General features: G+C 33.7%; 2 protein-coding genes across 2 annotated transcripts; one reads left to right on the forward strand and one right to left on the reverse strand.

The window, feature by feature from the left end:
- The first annotated feature begins 11,602 nt into the window (after nucleotides 1–11,602).
- LOC111404889 (ethylene-responsive transcription factor ESR1-like) lies at nucleotides 11,603–12,731 on the forward strand. The gene has a single exon (XM_023033618.1). It carries the CDS (start codon nucleotides 11,639–11,641, stop codon nucleotides 12,602–12,604), a length of 966 nt encoding a protein of 321 aa, XP_022889386.1. The 5' UTR covers nucleotides 11,603–11,638; the 3' UTR covers nucleotides 12,605–12,731.
- A 7,750-nt stretch (nucleotides 12,732–20,481) lies between these two features.
- On the reverse strand, nucleotides 20,482–23,580 carry LOC111404890 (BTB/POZ domain-containing protein At1g67900-like). Its single transcript, XM_023033619.1, has 4 exons — nucleotides 23,522–23,580; nucleotides 23,331–23,400; nucleotides 21,817–23,046; nucleotides 20,482–20,810 (listed from the first exon to the last, which is right to left on the reverse strand). Exons 1-4 carry the CDS (start codon nucleotides 23,578–23,580, stop codon nucleotides 20,613–20,615), a joined length of 1,557 nt encoding a protein of 518 aa, XP_022889387.1. The 3' UTR covers nucleotides 20,482–20,612.
- Between the last annotated feature and the right edge of the window lie 669 nt (nucleotides 23,581–24,249).

Consider the following 24,249-nt stretch of genomic DNA (forward strand, 5'->3'; position numbering starts at 1 on the left):
ATGAAATGACACAGCAGTCAGCACTGATGAGAGAGATCTTGGCGCTCCTACCTCCACCTCCAGCTGATGGTACTGCAGGTTCTAGCTTCTCATCGCAGCCCCCGTATTGATCAGGGGAGTATCGTTTGCCTCATTTGTACTCATTTTCTTTAAATTTTGCCATCTAAACTTTAATTTTCGCATTGAGGACAATGTCTTGTATAAGTTTTTGGGGATGGTGGCATGATTTGAAAAAGACATTCGGCATGTAATTAATTGCATTTCCACAATCCAGATTTAATTTGACTAATTGTTGCATGATGCATGCTTGTGAGTGATTATTGATTATGCTTATGTATACTTGTGTGAGCTTAATCGCCTTGCCGGCTATGATGTTACTATTGGATTGGTATATTTCAAAACTTTGGAGTCGGTGTTAATTAGGCCAACTAATACTTGTTGATACATTTTTTATGCACGCCATTCATGCTTTACATGTTAGGTAAGTGATTGGGGTTTTGAGCATAAAGTAGGAAAATAATTATAACCCTCTGTTGAATTAACCCGTAAACTACCTTAAGACAGTTTGGTGATAGTTGAGCTATTATAGGAGAACATTGAGATAAGTGAGGCTCAGTGCATGAATTATTGTGTGGATTGCCTAGACCAGTGGGATGAAGAGTAGGTGAAAATCTTAAAATGAGGGTTGGTTTTGGATACCAGATGTCTAGAAAAATAAGGGTATAAACTTAATTTGTGAGAATGAGACACTTCTTTTCATGCCTTTATGACTCGAGCAAGTAAGCCTGTAAGGATATTTTAAAATCTGGTGCCCTAAGGTCAATTGAACTGGGAGTCACCGGCCCAAAGCTTGATACATGGGTCATATAGAAAGCAAGAGATAAAGAGGTTAATAAAAAGTCATCTGATTGAGCCTTTATAACTCGGGTGAATAAGCCTGCAAGGGTTTAAAACCTGGTGCCCTAAAGCCAACTGGTTTGGGAGGCACCGGCCTAAAGCTCGTTACATGGGTTATATAGAAAGCAAATGATAAAATGATAAAAAAAAATCAGAAAACCAGAGAAAAGTGAGAAAAACAAAAAGAGACAATAACAAGAAGAAAAGCCCTTGGACATTTGGTGGAAGAAACTATACCTTTGAGGCGAGGCAAGTAACCTAGTTTAATCTTGAGTGTCGAAGCAATCAAAACTAGGAGAGCCTTCACTTGTTGACATGTGAACTTGTGATAGTGAGATTAATCCAAACTAGGAGAGGGTGAGAACTATAGCTAGGTAAACTCATAATTTTAAAACACAACCCTGGGATAATTGATTGAAAAGAATAAGTTTGGGGGTTGTGTATCTCTCGAGCGAGTAAGGAGACATTTGACCACTTGGGGTCGGGACTCAAACTCATCATGAACTTGATATGTTAGCATGAATCCACACACACACGTCAAGTATTCACTTAACAGGTAAAGGTTGATGTCATTTTGCACTGATAAATTTTCATAAACTCAATTACTTAGTCCAATCCTGAGCCAAGGCAAGGTGTTAAGCCATGTTTGTTCAGAACTATATCACTATCTTGTTTGAGGACAAACAATAGTTCAAGTTTGGGGGTTTGATAAGTGTGTTTTTGCATACTTATTTACATCACAAATATGACTTAAATACAAGTAAAATGATTGAATTGTTACTTAATTTTGTCAAATTCATGCAATGTAGGTGATTCTATGGACATAGTGGAATTCAGGAGAAAAGAGCCGAAAAAGGACCAAATTGGAGCAAAATGAAAATTCAGGGACCAAATTGCAATTATCTGAAAGTTGATCCGATGAACACATCAAGCAATTGATCAAGCTAAGCACCAATTGGAAGTTATAATGGAACATTGGAGCAACTAGAAACAAGAGAGGAGGTCAAGGAGTGAAGGAATGAAACTTGAGGATCAAAATGACTCAATTTAGAAGTTCACTCTACTATGCGGTCGCATAGTAGAAAATCTATGCGGTCGCGAGTAACCCTCCAGGGATTAAAAATACCAAAATCCATATACCTATGCGATCGCATAGGTTATGCCTATGCGGCCGCATACGTGTAATCTGTGCCCAATTTTTGCAGTTTCCTTATATGATTGCAACTCTTTTGGTAACCTAATTTTGACGAGTTTAAATAGCAAAAAAAAGGTCTAGAAGCCGACACGGACGAATTGGGAGGCAAAAACATTCATGTTGGAGAGGATTTGAAGGCAAGAATAAGGATTGACGTGAAAATTTACAAGATTTCTTCAAGTTTTGATAACCCGATGATGTATTTTATTCAAAATTTGATAGATTTCATTATTTTTATCATGATAGGCTAGATTTCTGTAATTAGGTGATCAATGAACCATGTAATTATTATTAAACCCGTTATTTCATGACTTTGAATTCATAGTTCGATGGGATTATTTGAATGAATTATATTGATTTATTTATTTCCACAATTAATGTGCATTTAATTTGTGTGAATTTGGTGGTTTAATTCTGAATTTGAGAAAATTGGATTAAACTCGACATATATAATTCATCATAGGGTCCGATAGGGGATAGAAATACACCCCTATGCCCTATGTAAATCTTTAATTGCTCCAAAAAAAATTACATGCGTTCTTTTATAATTGCATCCGTCATAGAAATATAGGCTGGTAATTTATGAGAATAGGTTCAATACATCTCGAGAGAGAGTATTGAATAGATTTAGGAGCATTGATTTGTCAAATTCTCATTGGATTATCAAAATTGTGAAATTAGGGTTTACTTAATAATTATTTGGGGATTCGTGATCCTAGTGCATTCGTTTTACATAGATTTTCATAAATTGACAATACATTTCATTTATTTTCATAACATTTCCTAATTGAGTCATTCGTTAAGTGAATTTGATTAATTAGGGTTTGATTTGAAATTAGGGTTTTTCAATTTGGGGATTTCTTCCAAAATTAAGGCTTTTAATTCTAAAATTCATCTTAAGTCAATTAGTTTCGGTTAAGGCTAAAATAAATAAAATTGAACTACTCTTTTTCTGTGGGACGATACTCGGACTTCTAAAGTCCACTTTATTACTTGTCACGACCCGTACACTTGCGGTAATTTAAATCGAAAGAAATATTTCGTGAACAATACACAATGCTAGATTGACTTTGGACCACCAACGGAGCCATGAAGTCCCCGAGTACTGTATTCCCATCATCTTCAACTGCCATGCCTTCGTTGAGCGGAATTGCTGATCGATTTTGCTCGTTAGCCATTTCTTGTGCCGCCCTTGCTTCTCTTTGCCTATGACGGAATGTGCGTTCGATCTCTGGATCTATGAGAACCAACTCTTGATCAGGTGCTCCTTGCATACAAGCCCTGAGATTGCAAAATCAATGTAAAATTAAATTGAAGTATTAATAAACTAAACCTAGTAAGCTAACTACTACTAATCTAGATAAGTTCGAATTAGTGTCACAAAAGATAAAATTAAAACTAAATTTCAATCCTCGACAACGGTGCCAAAAACTTGTTCGCGAAATTTTGTTTATTCCGATTTTAAATCCACCGCAAGTGTACGGTTCGTTAACAAGTAGTAAAATGGACTATAAGTCCAAGTATCGATCCCACGAGGATTGAATTAGTTCGAATTAATCTAACATGACCTTAACTGACACACGACAAGCAAATTGCGTTTTTGTACTTTAACTAACAAAATGTAATCGTTGATGCAATTATGGACGAAGAATTATACTAAGTTCAAAGTAACTTGGATGCAATTTAACTAAAATTTTATAGAATTAATGGATGTTCTAACTCACTAGGATCACGAATCCCCAAGCAATACCCGTTCAATAGTCATTTATGCAAATTTGACACACAATTCCACAAAAGATGAATCGATATTCCTATTTTAATTTAGCAATCTCTCTTGAGTAATGCCAAACCTATCCCAATATATGATTCGACTATATTTCTATGACGAATGCTAATATACCGACATGCATTATAATTCACGAATATCCAATGATTCACACAAGACATAGAGGCATATTTCTATCCTCTATCGGACCCTATGACGATTTATACTATGTCGAACCTATTTTCCTTTTTTCGAATGCATAAAACAGGTCACCACAATCATATAATCACGTGCACAATAATTACATGAAAATAAAAACGAAATAAATCAATCAATTTCGGAATTTGTGTTCACATACGTCAAAAATCCAAAACAACAATTAAACGTAGTATTACAAGGTTCATCGATCTCCTAGTAGTAATAAATCTAGCCTAATATGCTAAAAAGAACAAAACTTAAAAGTATTTGAAGAAACGACATTACCCGAATCAATATTCAATCCGATCTTCAATTGGCGCGATGTTGTTCTCTTATTCTATCTCTTGTTTCTTCTTCAAAATCTTCAAAAAACATGTAAAAACGGTGTCCCCTTTGTTCTGGTCGAGTTTTTGTATTTATAGGACCCTAAAATTTTTGTTTATATAAGAGTTTCGGAAGAAAAAAGAAACTAAAATTTTTTCAACTTTTTGTTCTATGCGACCGCATAGAGGTCACATAGAGCAATTCTATGCGGTCGCATAGAAGAAATTTTTCAACCATCTTTTGTTTCGGTATGGTACTATGCGACCGCATAGAGGATAATACTTTACGGTCGCATAATACTATCAACTATGAAGAAATTGCGTTTTGGTCCTCTAACTTGCATCCTTCACTTCTTAGCATCTTCTCTTCATTCTTTTCATTTCATCACTCGTCAATTGGTAATTGGCCTAATTGATTTCTCGATTTGTTCATTGGATCAACTTTTGGATATTTGCACTTTTGGTCCCTGAACTTTCACTTTGCGTCACTTTAGTCCTTTTTCGCGTCTTTTTTCCTGAATTTCACTATGTTCATCGTTGTTTCCTACAATTCACAAATGTATAAAATTAAGTCACAATTCAATCATTTTGCTCATTTTTAAGTCATGTTTGTGACTTAAATAAGTGTGCAAAAACACACTTATCACTTACGACTCTCAAAACATAAAGTAAAAGTGCCAATAGTTTTGGCAGATACCACTACTCCTGTGCCAACCTTAAGAGTGTACTCCCCTTCACTGAGATACTTGGTTTCTTGAAACCCCTGCAAAGAATTGCAAACATGATTAGTGGCTCCAGAATCTACAATCCAGGTGTTAGTAGAATCAACCACTAAACATGACTCAATGAATAGGGCATTATTGACTTTATCTTGCTTCCCCTTAGTTAGGTAATCTGGGTAGTTCCTCTTCCAGTAACCCTTTTGTCCACAAATAAAACACTTTCCCTTTGGTTTTCCATCTGCAGTAGTTTTCTTCCCCTTTGACTTGCTATCTAGCTTTTTGTTTAGCCTCTTCCTCTTCTTTCCTCCTTTGCCATCAGAAGGCTTAGGATGAGAGGGTCCGACTGTAACATTCAAAGCATTTCCACTCCTAGCTTTTAGAACAGATTCAGCATTTTGTAGCTCTTTCATTAATTCCGTCAGAAACATGTCCATCTTGTGTAGATTATAATCAACTATAAATTGTGAGAACATCTTAGGAAGAGTCTCAAGGACCATGTCAATCTGTGTCTCAGAATCAATGTCAGCTCCTAAAACCTCTGCAGCATTGAAGTGACCAATCATGGTTAACATATAGTCCCTTACAGATGCACCCGGCTTCATGCGTGTGTTCATAATTGCCCTAATGGAGGCTTACCTAGCTTGTCGACTTTGATGTCAAAACATCTCTTGAAGGCTTTCCATTATGTCAAAAGTAGTTTGCATATTCTGATGTTTCTGTTGTAATACATTTGGCATGGATGCCAAAATGTAACAACGGGCCATCTCATCAGAATGATGCCACTTTTCATATGCAGCCTTTTGAGATTCTGTGGAGTCATCTTCAGGGGCTTCGGGAAAAACTTCTTCCAGCACAAATTTGTGTTTTTCAGCGGTAAGAACATTATTAAGATTCCTTTTCCAGTCAACGTTGTTTTCTCCCACAAGTTGATTTTTGTTAAGTATTACTGATAATGGATTAAGCGACATTTTCTGTAAAATTAACAATTCGCGTATTAATAAAATGAGTAATAATCTTTGTATGATGCATGTATATGAACATGCAAATCTAGACCCAAAACTATATTTGTAATTAAAAAACCTTCAACCCTTACAACTATTAATACGCCCTCTATAGGAGGTCAATGTAATTGTTGACAAGGTTGGGACCCTCCCACTCATTTTATTGAGTTAGGCATCTTATACCACAAGAAAATAAGGATTGATTATTATTTGGCATATGAATAATTTTGTTGAAATCTTCTATAGGAAGTCCCCTAGAATATTCATATATAAGCGTAATAACCTCCGTCAATAATTTTAATATCTCCGAAATATATAAGATGTCGTCTATAGGATGATCATCCCTTTATTTCATTTTTAATGAAATTCTATTACTAGATCCAATTTCAGTAACCTAAAATAATGTAGTTTTCCTATAGGGAGACCGATATAATTCGATACTAAACATACGTATTTTAATAACAAATTGGATGACGGAGGAGGCCGTAGGTTTATACGTGCCTATAAATCCTCTCCCATTTATTATTTTGCATCGTTGGATTTTCACTTAATTAGTCCGCCAAATATAAACAATTATAATGGCACTAATTATAAAATATTTTTCAACCACCTCTAATTAATTTAGAGTGATAAAAAATATTTAAATGTAAATACATATGATTTTAATGCATCGGATGGTGTTTCATTTAATCTACATGACATGCGATAATAATTAAACATTCATCAATCCATAAAGCGGTAAAAGCGATAATTAAATGAATAATAATCACTAATGACCCATCCTAAGAATTTAAATTACAACATGGATAAAAAGAATTACATTGGGCCACAACCCGGCCCAATTCTTCAAATTTCTTTGTAGTTCACCTCATGTAACATGAAAATAGGGTTAATTTAATTTTTAGACCCAAAACTTAAAACCAACAACGCCATTATCCAACAACATTGGCCCAAGTATTAAAGAGAGGCCCAAAAAATCCAAATTACCCTAATTTTCAAACCATAGCAAGAAAACACACTTCCACAAAAAACATGCACTACTCCGACGACCCAAAATGAGCCGCCACCTGCGCCGGCACTCCGACGGCCTACTGCTGCCTAGCAAGACAGCAGCCTTCTGCTGCTGATTCGGTAGCAACAAGCAACAGCCAGCTGCCCTGTGAGGTAGCTGCTGTTGCAACAGCAGCAGCTATGGCTGTTGGACCGATTTTTGGTGTGTTTTGATTTTATTTCTTGCTTTTTATCCTTCCTTCTTTTCCATTGAAATTACAGCAATAAGTTTACATTTCTTCCTCAAAATACAAAAATGAAAATGAAGAAAAAATACAAAAAAAACTTAATGCCTTATGGCTTACAATATTTCTAGAGAATAATCATAATAAATGAATTACAATAGGAAGTAAAAAAATTCTAGGGCCAAAAGTGATTATGAATGTATCAACAATAATTTTCAACATATTTAAAACATAAATATGTCAAAATCAAATAACCTAACACTACTCAACTAAAATGCATATTACACTAGGATTTAAAAAAAAAAATTCCTACTCAAGGCATACAATAACCTTGGCTCTGATACCATTCATTGATTAATGAATTTTAATCATTACAATAGGAAATTAATTTTCCTTTGAAAATTAAAATCATGTAAATAAGGATTTAATTGATATTGAGATCATTGGATTATAAAATCCTCACACATATAGAAAGGGGAGATGATAACATTTTTGAAGAAGCTATTAATGGCCTAACCAATTGCTTCCTCCCTTAGATCTTCTCCCTTGTTCTCCACTAGGTGTTATTCCTTTTTGGGGAATGTGAAAAGTGGCTAACCCTAATTCTCATACAAATTATGCCAATAAAGTGCATATTTATAATGACCTATTAGGGTTTGAAAATTGCACAAATTTCCTTAGACTTTATTGTAGTAGGCCAATTAAATCACACACCTTTTATTAGAGTCAAGAGAGGGACCTAATTGGACTCACATGACTCAAGCTCCAATAGATGTTTTCAATTGGGTCAACTCTTAACCAATTGAAATACATCTATTAATCCCGGCTTATTCTACTAAAAAATCGGGATTGCACTCTCTAGTCGAGTGATAGTTATGGAAGTAAATTATGATCCAATAACAATATCCTCTGATTATCGTTCCACAAGTCAACCCCCATTTGACCGTCAATATGTTGAAACTGGCTAAATGACTGTTTTGCCCTTCAACATGTATTACCCTCTAAGTCCCATTTTCATACGGCAAATTCGTTGTGATCAAATCACAATGTAAAGTCCAACGATCTCATCGTCGACCTACTGAGCTCAGATTCAATTTGCCTAAGAAAATACCTTAGAGTGACGATCATCTCATCTCAATAATTAATGGATTCCAATATTGTAAGTATATGATCTCTACTTGTTTCGGCCCGATTTCCAAAGCACAGAGATCAATCTTCCATTTAAGACTTTACTCATTGGTACCTTAAAGAACTTGAACTAGCAATCAAAGGTACATTACTCACTCAAGATTTAGGTGTCCTATTTAATAATCAAGTAGAGTCTCATTTCAAACGGTCACAAATGAGTCATCTACACGGTTCCGTTCAATGTGCATCGAAACACATTATTGTTCCTATTTCAAAATCTAGACAAATTTTAATAAGAACAATAGAATCTTATCAATATAAAGCGTCCAACTTTATGAACCGATTGTGAACGACATAATTTTGATCATATCACAAATTGTCTCTTACTATACACGATCCATCGAGTATACAATTTGTGACATCCTATATGATCATGAAACTTTAGACAATCACTTCAAATTATAACACGCAAATAAACGAACGTAAATTCATAATGTGATTTTACAGAACATTACTCGAAGAATGGGCATCAAACTAACAGGTTCCTCAATTGAATTTACATATTCTGACAGCATCTTCCCATGTGTTTAATATCTAGTTGCCTTTTACTGTTCTTCCATATTTCTGTTTTTCCTAAATGAATACATGGATGAAGTATTTATTTATATTCTGAAAAAAGAAAGAAAAAAAATGCTTAAGTTTGCGAGGACTTACAAGACTTGGTCAATAAAACAAACATAAAGGAAAAAAATCCAATTTGAATTCTGTGGGCTTTCATAGAGATCTTAATCATATTCAACGTTTGTATCATAGAAAAATTCGGTACAAGTTCTAAAAAGAATCCAATTCAGACCGTTTTAGATTCAAGTTTCAGCAAAACTTCATAGAAAATGAAGGTTTCTTGTATAATTTGTGGGGTATAAATATTGACATGTGCGCATGCATGCGCAAACACATGAAAAAATAACGTATATTTGGTTATTTTATTTTTCGAAGTATTTCAGAATCACAATTGTAAATTTCTTAACTAGCTACATAACCCTAAAAAAATTACTGTTGCTCTAAAGAAAGGGTATTTATCTGCACCAGAAAGTGGGAAAAAGTAAATTCAAGATAAAAAAATTTCAGTAAACCAAATTGGATGAGACAAAATCTGTGAGCCGCCGCTGTATGAAAATCGTGCTCAAGTATTAAGTAACGATTTCTTGAAAATGGAATGGTCGGATGCATATATACACGACAAACCCTTGTTTGAGCACCATTTTTGTGAAGAAAATGAATTTTTGAATAATGTATTGATGAGAAATGTGTGATTAAAAAATAAGAAAATTTTTTTGATTTGTATATAATATTATTTTATTAAAGAATGTGTAATTGAAATGATGTCAAGTCACTATTAAAAAATGTATTTTGGTTGAAAAATGTGGCTCAAACAAGGACATACTATTTCATGTCAGGTAACATAGAAATGTCAGACTAATATTGCTTGATGAGATTAATTGACAGGTCACCTTCGAACAAACTGACTTGACAATTTGTAATTAACAATATTTTGTTTAACTTTATTTTAGTCGTCAACCAATGGATATTTGCCAAGTGTATCTATGTAAAAAAAATTGCATTGAGTATGTTTGTGTAATAGAAACTTCGTCAAGGTAAAATAGAAAAAAATGCAGAATATATAATTATTTTGCTCCCTTATGCCTTGTTCATGTTTCTCACAAAATTATTAATAATGTTCCATTTCTATAAGTCGAAGTCAAATATTCATAACTATTATACATTTATTATTTACACAATTCGTGGACCAACTTTTATTCATTCTAAAAAGTTACTAATAATTAGTTGAGCAAATGCATCGAATGGTATCATGTTACCAAAATGATTCCAAAAAAAAAAAAAAAACGAGAAAAGAAAAAATATAAATTATTTTGAGGAAACCTGGACATCCTAAAATTGTTATTTCGTGAAACACAAAAACATTAAAGAAAAAAAAAATCATATTACAAACGATAAGTTTGCAAAATAATTAATCGAAATCTTATTCATTATCTGCTTGGAGTTTAAACACAAAATAAAACTATACATTTTCAACTAAGAGTAAGGACCATTGCTTGGCTATTAAATTAGATTTATGAAGTAAGGACCACTCCTTGGCTATTAAATTAGATTTATGAAGGCAATCAATACTATAAGATGGACTTTTTAAAAGGTTGAACTCCAACCTTAAGGTCTCCCACCGTCCCACCTCTAGAGTATCGTGAGAGAGGTTAATCGCGGGATGTGCCTCAACAAGTCAGGGAACAAGAGCGACCTGTACACTAGTGCCCACAAAGAGTCTCAATCCATATTTTAAAAATCAAACTTTCACACTACGACTACCAGCAAAACTGAATATACCTCATCCTTGTCCTTTGCACTGCTGGAATATGCCCGGGAGGCTATAAAATGGACTTTTTAATTCGGTTTCCAGAAGTTAAGGCTTTTGGAATGTTTTTTTGTAGTTAGATTGCTTTTATATAATTCGGCATGGGCATTTCATGTTTATTCATGGGGTTCGGCAGGGGATCCTTTAAACCAAATAGATTGGCACCAGTGAAAGATCAAATTTAATCATGGTGATCCACACCGCTAGTTACGTTAGTGTTTCGGTCTGATTATGTTAGATTTTGTGCTTTTGACAATTGTTGAGGTACGTAGATATTAAACGTGCTACGAAAGCACCAATATAATTAGAATCCCCAACTAAATCTATTGAGTCTCTTCATCAACTGCTTTACGTAAAAAAATGTGACTACAACAAGCGATAGATTCGGAATTTAATTGCCAATAACCAAAGGATGAACTCATTTGTACAAATTTTAGCCCCTGCTTGATAGCTACTTTTTTTTCCTAGAGAAATGAGTTTTTGAATAGTAAATTTTTGGAAAATGTAGCTGAAAAGTAGGAAAATTTTGAGTTTAATTAAAAATGAGTATGATATTTTATTTTATTTTTTGTTTTTTAAAAGAATGGTTGTCAAACGTCGGTTTAATATGTTAAGGAGCTTTGTTGCATTTTTTTTCTTCTTTCTTAGGAGTGTAAATGACTAAATTCTCACTATAAATACACTATCCACTCCACCCCTTTTCTCACAGTTCACTGCAAACTCCTTTGTAACACTTTATAGTACAAATGGAAGAAGCAATGAGGAAGCTTAATGGCACTCTCAACCACTTGCCGCCCTCCTACACCATCCCGAAGCCGTGCACCAGCCCTACCACCGGCAATAACAAGAGGTCCTTGCGAGAAGGTGCGATCTCTAATACTGGCGGCACAATCAGGTACCGGGGCGTCAGGCGCCGCCCATGGGGCCGGTATGCGGCCGAAATTAGAGACCCGCAGTCGAAAGAGAGGCGGTGGCTCGGAACTTTCGACACGGCGGAAGAGGCTGCTTGTGCCTATGACAGCGCCGCCAGAGCCATGCGTGGCGTCAAGGCCAGAACGAACTTTTCTTACCCCACTGCTCCTGATAATCTCATCCCTCAGTTTAATTTCAGCAACTCATCTCAACCCTATGTCAGGGACTTGGCTTCTCTCCATTCATCCACTTTTTCAAACCCTAACTTGCCACTGTATGAACAAATTTCTTATCAAAATGCTTTGTCAGCCTCTTATTTGGAAAAAAATATATTTTGTAACAGTAACACCACAACAGTTTCCGGCAGCTTCACTGGTTCAGGCAACACGATTCTGCCGGAATTTAAAGATTCTCTAGCAACTCTATCTGGAATTTCAGCTGCAAAAACAAACAGTGCAACTGATCAAGCTGAAAAAATGGATATATTTTCCACAGAAAGGTCTAACTCAGGTTTACTGGAAGAAGTTTTGCATGGGTTTTTCCCAAAATCTAAGGTAACAAACTCTGAATCACTGGATGATGTGAAGAAGACAGTAGCAAAGAATGAGAAACTAGGGTTTGGTTTTGACTACCAAAGATTTCCTCAGCAGTTCCAGAGCTTGAATGGTACCTCGTTTGGCACTGAATCACACACTTCACTGCTGTATAATGATTTCCCTGCAAACGTCCAGGTTTCATCAAACGGAGCACTGGGAGAGATTCTTCAGTATCCAGATTCTCTAGGGTTTTTTGCTCGCTAAGGTGCAGAATGCCTGAACTGATGATCAAAACATAGACATTGAAGGATTAATTATCTTACACAGTGTTATCCTTACTTTTGCTGACAAAAATGTTAAACTATTCATAATAATATCATTTTCTTGATTTTTAAATCTTAAAGTGATCATAAGTGGTTTTGAGTATAATGCAAGAACTCTATAACTTTTCTTGTATCTTAATCTTTTGTATGTTTCCGGAAGGTTTTGATCATTTTGCAATAGGAGCATTGAATTATTCCATCTTACAATATATTGAACTAACCAAGCAATATTAAACTTCCGTTGGATAGAAATTTTTTGAAAATAGATTTTGTGAAAGTGATTTTTTTTAAAAATAAAATAAAATTATATTGTTAAAAAGAAAGGAAAATTTTAAATTTAAATGCAAAAATTATTTTATTAAAAGAATATGTGATCAAAAATAAGTTTGAAAAAAATGATTTCTCAAACTAATGGTATTATACAAAATATAATCTTTTGAATTATAATATGTAAATTATTATCGAACATAATATAAGTATTTTATATCCCAAAATATTTTTAGTATACATTTCGAAATTAGTCTTCAGCATATATTTTAGCCACGAGGTGGAAGAATTATAATGAAAAATTCAATGATTCCTTGATCTAATAATCGTAGTATCTCTTCAACAAACTATATATATATAAAAGACTACAAGATATTAATACGTCAAATGCTATTACTATACCTTTTCACTTTTAATGACGACTAAAATAAATTATTAAAGCTTATTCACGACCATTGCAAACCATTATTTATACTAGTGTCATGGTTAATTTTGATACCATGTTAAAAACTATATGCCATAAAAAAGTATTTATTTCTTAAACATTTAGTCTCTAATATTTTATCAAAACAATGCAATTTAGAACCATATTTTAGGTAATACTTATATTGAAAATCTTCAATAACTAAAATAATTAAGGATGGACCATTATGATTTAATTAGTTTTATTAAATACACTTGCAAGTGGTTGCGAGGGTAAGTTGCAAAAAGTGATTCATTTAGGCCCCGTTTGATTGCACGAAATTTTCCATGGAACTTGGAATTCGAATTCCAACTTCCACTTTTGGCCTGTTTGATTGACAAAATTTTCCAGGGAATTGATTTTCCATGAATTTCTAGGTACAACACCTTAAAGCGTGATTTTCCACCTTTTTTTTTTCCTAGGGGATAGGTGGTTTTTGGTTTTCCACCTTTTTTTTTTATTTTTTTTTTTGCTTTTTTTATTTTTTTTTTAATTGTTGGCAATGGGAACAAATTTTAGGAATAATTGTAAAAGAGGATATCCCTGAAATTGACAATTTCCACGTAAAACAAAGTCAAACGAACATCAAAAAATACTTTTACTTCAACATTTTCCACGTGAAAAATTTATACAATCAAACACAATAATTTACAATTTCCATGAAAACAATTTCTAGGTAATTCAATTCCTTGGAATTCATTTTCTTTCCATGTAATTTTCCTACTTGTAATCAAACGCATCCTTAATGCTTACTAGTCATGCTAACTTGCCTAACGATGAGGGGAAGAGATGTTTGTTCAGCAAAATTTTGAATTGAATGTCAAATTAGAAAATAATTACTATACGGCAAGAATTTTTCATTTCAACCCTACTAATAAATCTAATTGCACAAGTTCTCTAATTTTACGTTTTCATCTATGAGGTAGTTATACAATACTATCTTAAACCAAAAATGCATTAGTTGAAATTTTATAAGTTTGATTTTTGGATGAAATTATGATTCAATAAGAATGAAAGACAGTAATTTTCAATGGGTTATGCTACACACATATTAAGGTGTCCACAACAATATCTATCCCGTCACATGAAGGGGGACCCACTTTCAATAAAATATAATTTATGCAAAGTGGATCTCTCTCCATGTGAGGAGTGTGAACACCACATTATATATAAGTAGCATATTCCATTTTGAATTTTGATTCCAAGCTTAAAAAATACTTGGAAAAATTAAATATTCAAGTCAACTCCATAAAATGTATTTAAAGGTAAACAAGTTGAACAGTGAGCGAAGATTAAGTAATAATTAATCTTGGATATTATAGGACCACTGAGAACGATAGAATCATAGATTACCTATGATATTGCAAGTGGCTTAATTATTATCATTAATTGTGATTAACTGATTATGGTGTCCAGACATGTGGATGATCCCCCATCAATACGACTAATTGGAATATATAACTTCAACAGTGCTAGTTGCACAGAAGGAGCTTTACACCCTTCTTGACGGAGTAGACACAAGAAGGGGTGGGGGTCTCGGTTTTTTGCATCTTTTATTCATGTGGGGTAGGCTCGGATCCCACGCTTCTGCCATCCAACATGTCAAACATTTTCTAGTAGAGGAGCTTTATTCATATAACTTTTTCTCACCTTTATTTTTTTTTTCCTTTTCCTCTTTATTTCGACACAAAAAATTTAACTTTTAACGATAATAAAATTTGTCATATAAAATTATTTTTGAGTTGTTTAGTCGAGAAAGTTTTTAAGGCATTAGTTTTGGTCATTGAAAGTGAAATTTTTTGGAGGCTTGGATTTGGAAATTACCCAACGATCTCACAATTGCCCTATATAATACAAAATATTCTGCTTCACAAACTAACAAGAAGAATTAACAATTTAATACACATTACCTAGTTCTAGGTGAGCTTAATATAAACATTGGTGTTTTCCACGTAAATCTTTTGTCTGTCGGACCCTTTCGAGATGTGGATGAACCAGACGACCTAAAAGCAATTAAATGTGATGCCCGCGACATATATATTAAGGGAAGGACAGAGAACGACAAACCTCTCACCAACATAGAGACGTTGGGTGTAAACTGCCAACCATCATAATTATGAGCATTATATAAACATGGTGTAAATTTGCTTTTATAACACACGTTCTGAGAATTGAACATAAAGTTCTTGTTTGCTGATAAATATGCATAATAATGATAGAAGACAGATAGTTGTCTACCAGTTCTGCATCCCTTTTTAAATTGGGGCAGTACAATGGTGCTATTGCCTTAAAGTTTCAACTTAATGCAGAGATTCCATAATTATGGAGCCTTTAGGTGGTGAGGTTATGGTGGTTGAGGGTGGGGGTAGGGCCCTATTAGGAAATTTCTGTGTGTGGACTCAAAATCTATCACTACTCTCAATATGGAGAGTACCCAAAAACTCTTAAGGCCTCTACATCAAGGAAAAACCTGCTCGCGTGAGAAAAAATAGATTAGCAATTCTGTGTAAGCTCTATTTTAATTGGGCATTGGATCAATCACAAATGTAGAAAGGAATTGATCTCTAACAGTACTAAGCAATAATCATATCTCACTAAGATTTGTAAATTCTTATGCAATCTCGAGCATCTATATTATGTGATGTAACAAATTATAATAAGATTATAAAACTAAAGTTGGCGCGATGTAGTCGACCTATCTATAGGCCAATAGGCACAAGAAAGATTCAATAATAGGTAAGGTAATTACTAATTACTGATTAGGGCCTTGTCTGAGCCACAGCTTTTCCAAAAAATATATTCTTCAACAATGAATTGACATCATTTCAACCACGCATTCTTCAATAAAATAATATTATATACAAATCAAAAACTTTTCCTTTTTTCTTAACCACACATTTATCATCAATAAACTATTCAAAAATGCATTTTAATTCCAATAATATGGCTCAAAGAAGGGCTAGGTAACAATACATGGTAGTGAATACGAGATCCGGCTAAAGTAGGTGTACATACATGCACCTGTTTGGGCTGAATAATTAGGGCAAAAATAGGACCAATTTGAGATTATAATAAGTTAGGGACCTAAAAAATCTTACTTTTGAATGTTAGGGACTTAAAACTAGGTTACCTGAAAGGTTGGGAAGCTTATCTTAATATTTGTGTTAAAATATGCAACTTGCAAGCATAATTTAGAGAAAGGTGGTCCATACGGTCCAATTAAAAAGAAATTATCGTGCGGAAATTACATCCATCCATGTTTTGTAAGTTTCAATTTCAATAATAAGGTTCAAAAGTTTTTTGTACAAAGATTAGGTGATAATTAAAAATTTTAATATTAAATAATAATATTATAAATTAAATTTTTTTTTTTTTTTTTTTTTTTTTTTTTTATAGTTTGATTTCTCAGAAGCTTTGGAGTTGTAGTTATGGTGGTTTGTGGCGATTGATTGTTTTTTGTTTCTTTTTATGGAGGTTTGGGATGGTGATGGTCGTTGCATAAATTAGGCAATCGCAATGGCGCGGTGCAAGATGGAGATGGTGCGATGGTGGAGTTCAAACGACGCGGTGTGGTGGTATGCTGTGTATTCAGTACGAGTGATGGTATTTGCAGTTGTTGATGGGTGATGAAGGTCATGGTGGTGAAGTGTGGGTGGTGGTAGAGTAGGGGTTGGGTGTTAGGTGGCATGGACCGCATGGTGTTCGGTTGGTGCGAGATAGGTTGAAGAGTTTGTGACCAATTTGTTGGATGTTATTGGCGTTGATGGTTGGATTGGGAGTGGGTGTGGTGTTTGGTGTTTGTGATCAACTATTTAATATGTAACACACAAATTCGATAACTTGTGATCCAATGTGCGTGTGTGTGTATATATATTATATTAATTAAATAAATTAAAATCACAATTATATAATTTATTGTCACAATTACATACCTATAGATCACAAATTATTTCTCGATCACAAATCAAAAAATTTATAATTCACGATTTTTTTTATTGGTTATAAATTACAAAATTTATATGTCACAACAATCACAAATTATCAAATTAGTTAGTTACAAGTTGCATATAAAATTGTGAACTATAAATTTTTTTATTTGTGATCGAAAAATAATTCGTGATCTATAAGTATGTAATTGTAACCATAAATTATATAATTTTGATTTTAATTTATTTATTTAATAAAATATTTTTAATTATTTATTTATAACCTGAGTTTTGAAATTGTAAATTTGTTCTCTTAAAGTTGAATTGGCATGTACTTAAGGAAAAAGATATGAATTTCCCCCAATTATAGCCCATTTAGGTGGTGAAATTACATAAAAATTTACTTTTTAATATCCCATTCACAAATCATATGCTAAGGCATTGTTTGAGCCACATTATTTATCAAAAAAAAAATAAATACTTTCTTCAACAATAATTTGATATTATTTCAGGCACACATTTTTTAATAAAATAATATTACACTCAAATCCAAAACATTTCCTTATTTTTTGAACACATATTTTCCATCAATATACTATTCAAAAATGCATTTTCATTCCAATAATGTGGCTCAAACAAGGGCTAAATTTATTGTTTCAAAAATTAGAGATTTATTAATTAATATATTATTATTTTATAAATATATTATAAAAATAAATTAATACATATCTACGCACCCCACATAACCACCCCACTCGAAACCCTAATCTCCTTCATATTTTCCCTCTTTCTCTCTTCCCCATTTCACTTCTCTTTCTCTGTCTCTCTCAACGGAAGGAAGTTTCACCGAGGCCATACCAGCGGGAAGGCTGCAACTGCATCGCGCTGTGACTTCTACACAGCGTACACGGTGTGAGTGACTGTAGTCTCGATCGATATGCACGGGAATCTGCAACCGCTGATCGCCATGAGTGACTGTAGTATCAGTCAATATGCACAGGATTATGCAACTTCCGATTATCTGGATCTGTAGTGCACGAATGACGAGAACATCTACAACGACGAGATCTGTAGCGGTGCATCGTCGTCGGTGGTGTTGTAGTTTTTGATTTATTTTATTTTTTTTTAATTAGATATGCTTAGTTTGAGCATTTTTTTTTTGTTGTGGTTGGTGTTTTTGCAAATAGTGTTTGTGGTTGAGTAAATGGCGGTATTGATGCAGTTGGTGGTTGTGGTCATCACGCTGGTGCAAGCGATGGTGTTGGAGAAGATGGTGCAGCTGTTGTGTTAGTATTTTGTAGTGGTGTTGGTTGTCATGGTCATTGTTGAGCTCGTGTGTGGTTGTGGCGCTGCTGGAGAGCAGGGATGAGGTGGTGGTCACAATTGGTGATGATGGTGGTGATAGTCATAGCGATGATGGAGGTGATCTAGCAGTGTAACGTTGTGGGTGTGGCGGTGGCAGGGTGAGTTCTGTGATGTTGAGGGCGCGGCGATAGTGGTTTTGTGATGCTATGATTGTGGCGATGGGTTCTGTGATGCCATGGGTGTGCGGTGGTGTGGTGAGTTCTATGATGCTATGGGTGTGGTGGTGGTGGTGGTTTTGTGATGCTGTGGATGTGGCGGTGGTTGTTCTGGCGCACGACATTTTTGGTGGCGTTGCAACTGGTGACGGTGGCGGTCACAAATGATTTGGTTGACTGTGACCATTAAATTGGTTAATTGTGATCAATAAAAAAGATAAATTGTGACAATAAATAGTATGTGATCTAAAATTTTGTTAATTTGTGACCAATAATTTTATTTTTTTTACTGTATAATAAATTATGACTCTTAAAATTTATAATTTGTGACTAATAAATAAATTGTGACTTATTTTTTTTTTATTACTAATGAACAAATTGTGACTTATGAAATTTTTGATTTATGATTGTTAAATAATTTGTGATCTATAAAATTTTTGATTCGTAATCGAAAAAAATCTGTAACCTATAAAATTTTTTATTTGTGATCGATAAATAAGTTGTGACCAATAATTTGATAAGTTGTTACTAAAAATTGATAAGTAACTAATTAAATTTTTTTTTATTTGTGACACTTATAGAATTTTTGAATTGTGACCAAAAATAATTTGTGAAATAAATTTCTGATTTATGACCAAAAAATAATAAGTGACTAATTAAATAGTTAATTTGTTACCAAATTGTATGGATTTGTGACTTAAATATAATTAATTAACTAATTAATTAATTAAATCATAAATAAATTTTAATAAAAATTTAATTTTTGAATTTTAAAACTTGTTTTCTTAATTTTGAAATTTATGATACTCAATTTCTTATTTATGAAATTTTCCCCAACTGTTTCTCCTAGGGCAACAAACTGGATTTTGGACCGCAGGACTAATGGGCTAATTATCCAGTTCAATGCAAGTAATATCCTGGTTGAAATAAGCCCAAGATGTAAAGAATTCCAAAGCCCAAACTAAAAACAAATAATGTGTTTATTTGGGAGAAATTAATTTTAAGTCAATACATGGTTAAAAAGTAGAAAAAAATTATGATCCACACACACACACACACATAATAATTATTATTATTATTATTTCAAATAAGATATGCCAAACAAATGAAAAATTTCTTGCTTGTGGATGTCTATTTTTAATTTTTTATTCTTTTCTCATAAGTGAAATTCCAACCCTTTTTCTCAGTATTAATTACCCAAATGTTGTATAAAGGAACAAAGAACACAATCATAATATTTCCTCATTTTATTACACTGAAATGAATTGTGTTTATTTGCAGGGACGTTGATGATTGAGTTTAGCCCCAATCTAACAATCATTATTTAGGAAAAATAGAGTTTTGAATAGTGATTTTTATAAGAATGTGTGGTTAAAAAATAAAAAAAAAAGTTGATTTATGTGCAAAAATTTTATTGTGTGAATGTTTGGCTAAAAATGAATATGTAAAATAAAGAATTTAAAAATAATGATTGTCAAATAGGGACTTAAATAATCTCCCTCTAATAATATGGACTTGTTAGGTACGCCAGAGCTTTTGAAAAGTCAAAGCTAAAACTAAGAAATTGCTTTTAACAATGTTCAATATTTTTCTGCAAAACACTTCCTAGAAGAGCATTTCGAAGGAGTTGGATCAAGATACTTTTCTCAAAAAACTCTTATACAAAAAGTTGAAACAGAAAACATGCCAAAGTAGTCCCACAAGTTTTGTGGCTACTCATTTATAGAAATTGTACAATGTCGAGCCTTCTATACAAAATGATCAAGAATTTTATCAATAATTTACCCCTTTTAAACTAAAATTTCTTTTAGACCTGTTGGGAAGCATACCGATGAATAGAACTTGCACTACCACTCTTAGAGGGAGCATCTCATTTTGTGCAGCATGCAAGCAAGTTTCTATAGATAATTTCTTGCTGTCTAAAATTCGAATTACGCGCCTCCTTTCGCTCTTATCGAGTTCTGGGTGTTCCTGCATAGTTGAAAAATCTTTCGTACAAGTGTAATAATAAACACGATGACAAGCGAGGAACTACAGTACTATGAATTATCCTATACCAACAAGCAATGAGGAACGAAACATAAAACAAAACGCATACATAGAAACACACTTTTGTAGTGGTTTATCTAATGTAAAAACTATGTCCACTCTTCAGTGTAAGTTTTTTACTAAGCGTTTTTTGTATGGCTTAGTTGAAGATTATTTTTTCTTAAACTCATTTTCAACTCCACGTTCTCCAAATAAAATAATTTTGCACGTAAATATGTAATTTTTCTTTACTTTTTATCACACATTCTCAAAAAAAAAAAAAAAAAAAAAAAAAAAAATTAATTTTCACTTCAAATAAATCCCCTCAAACAAACACTAAATTCAAGAAGTTTACGATAGAGATCTCACATCTCGTTGTCTTTTGTCTCTCACACATAGAAACAGCCTGAGAAATTCATTTATAAATCATAGGAGTTATGTCAATCTATGATAGAAGACATAAATGACCAATATATTTAGGCACCGCATCGTCCAACAAAATAAAGTAAAGCAACCGCATAAATGTGATTCATCCTCAATGTGAGAGCCCTTAATGCACCTTTTGCAGGTTTCTATTATAAAAGAGAGAGAGTACACAGTTTTCCTCATGCCTCTCAATCTCAAAACAAGCTTAATTTTTTATATGATAAGAATATTAGGGTGAGTCAACGTGATCTATTATGCATACGAAATACCCAACAATTCTGTAACAAAACTAGCCTTGTGGATTGAACTTTCTTAAATGAAACACCAAGGAGAAAAAGAAATAAAACAAGATCATAGGTATATGCCAATGTTATATTTCAGTTAAAAGAAGCAGTAACAGATCCATGATAATAATCATCCTATTGTGAAATATGTTAGGCATATATCATAATCAAGACACATTACAGTAACATAAGGATGCAGATTCTTCATTATGCCTCAAATATGAATTTGCTGAATTTACCTTTAGATAAATATCAATAGCCTTGTAAAGATTATCATGTTCATATCTGGCGAGAACCGGTATTGCTTCTGCAATTGCAATGAACTTAGACAGAGGCAGATTTTCGTCTTGAGCTATCTCTTGAAGATATCCATCCACAAGCTTAGCCACCTTGAGTTTGGATCTATGTGATGCAGAAGATGATTTCCTACTTTCTTGACGCTCTAATTCGATATTTTCAGAGGAATTAGGCCTTTTTCGTTCCAATTCAATCCCTTTAGTTATAGGAGGACTTGTTGGGGGATTCTGTCCTTGTATCATGAATTGTTCCAATATGGTCGCGACAATATCGACATCATATGCCAAGCCATTTGTGTATGATAAAGAGGGTACTAACAAGTCACTAACTTTGGCTTCTTCCAATTGTCGTCCAACTTTCTGTGCCAATTCTATCTTTGAAGAGGAAGCGACCTTTAACATGTTGGCTGCCTTCAATAATTTCAATAGAAAACTGCATGAAACTGCGCCTTTTTCTTCTGGTAGAAGGCTCACAATTGATTCCAGCAGTAGCCTATGTTTTGATTCTGATTCTCTAGCAATATATGAGTACCTCGATATGTTTTGTAGCCGTTGAGAGGCATAAATTCGTAGTGCATCACCGATTAGAGTCGAGGGAACATTTCCACCAGATTTAATGGCTGTGATTGTTCTACAATAAAGATCTATCCCCAATTCTGCTACATCTTCAGCCCACCAGCCTTTAGTGTTAGATTTATGTCTTTGGTTCTCTGATTCATTACATAATCCGTCATCCGGCCCTTTTCTTGAATAGTCACGTGATGAACTCGCCTTCGAGGGACGAGCCATAACTTGTGAAGCAATGGCTACTATACATCTGCTAGTTATTCCAAAATCCTCAGACAAGACAGGGAAGGCTTCCGTGGTCTTTAAGGTTATAATTGAGTCCCTCCATCCATGAAGTATGCAAGAATTGAAGAACAATTCAACCTTGGTAACTAGGTTTCCTTTCTCAACAGCCTCAATCATTTGAAGGTATTCTGCAGCACATCTGGTCGAGACAACGTTGTAGGCACTAAGAGTGATCGTAATACCATAACAGAATTTAGCACAAATTTCAAATGCCTCGTCCCCTCCAGGTAAATCGGGGAGTTGGAGTATTTGCTGTTCCGAGGATTCGGGACTTTCCAAGCACAGCCTCTGCAGGCGCAAGCTCTTTGACACCAGGGGAAACTGTTTTGTAAACAATATTGATGATCTGGACGTGTCTTAAAGAAAAGGATTCCCTAAAAATACTATATATCGTATGAAATTTAAGGCAACCTTATGCAAATATGAAATGGCCAAATATTAGGTCGATCCATAGTCAAGGAGAGAGTCTAACAAATAACTCAAACTATCAATTCTTAAAACACATCCAATAAGCTTCATTACAACTCTACATGAATTTCAATGTCTTTTTATGAATCTTTACTTCTAATAATTCAAAACTGCACAATAATGAAATGAAAATTTACCTTGTGAAGTAAATATCTAGTTCCCTTGACTTGAACAATAAGATCACTGGAAACTTCAGATGAAACAGACCTAAATAAAGACAAGAAAATCTTGGTTTCTCTTCTGTCACATAAACATTGAATTGCCACCATATTGATAAAAACTAACAATTTAACAAAAAACGAACAAAACAAGATAACATAAGAATTACCTCACAGCCTCAGTAGTGTAGAAAGTATCTGGTCGAGATCCAAGTTTCATATACTTCATTTTTTTCTTTACCAATTGTATTCCCCCCCCCCCCACCCCCCACAAAGAGGAATTGTTATTTGGCAATAATTGTCATATCAACTTTTCATTTACTTTTCTTTTCCAAATAAAGATCCATGTTTGTCAAAGATTGGAGTGAATTTACGCATGGATGTGGGCAGGATGATTGTAAACTGACCAAATTTGCCTTCAACTTTAGACAAAAACTTTCATTCTTATATATGAACGTGATTATTAGCAATCAAGTCATTATTATTATGTTGGTATTTTTTAATGTTGTCGGACATGGTTTGACGTAAATAGTTTGCTAAACACCTTCGACCTATCTAATATTCAGTCTTGTTAAAAGTATTACTGAACATATATGTATTATACTATAAGCTATACTTTGATTATCAAACATTAGCAGCAGTCTACAACCTTTTGAATTCATCAAAATTATACTAAAAGCAGCTATGGATTTTGGACGGTCATAATAATAATAATCGGGTTTTCAATAAACAGAAAAAGAGGAGAGCAAACATCGATAAATTTATGTCAATCTAAAAAAAATTTAAAACTGCGCTGATATCCAACCTCACTTTGTCCAAATTCTACTTCGGATACTTCCCTTCTTCATCGACTACGCTGTGATATAGCCTGGTCAATGGCCAATTCATCAAAGTATCG

The sequence above is a fragment of the Olea europaea genome, chromosome 11 (genome assembly GCF_002742605.1).
Source record: "Olea europaea var. sylvestris chromosome 11, O_europaea_v1, whole genome shotgun sequence".
Classification (NCBI taxonomy): domain Eukaryota; kingdom Viridiplantae; phylum Streptophyta; class Magnoliopsida; order Lamiales; family Oleaceae; genus Olea; species Olea europaea.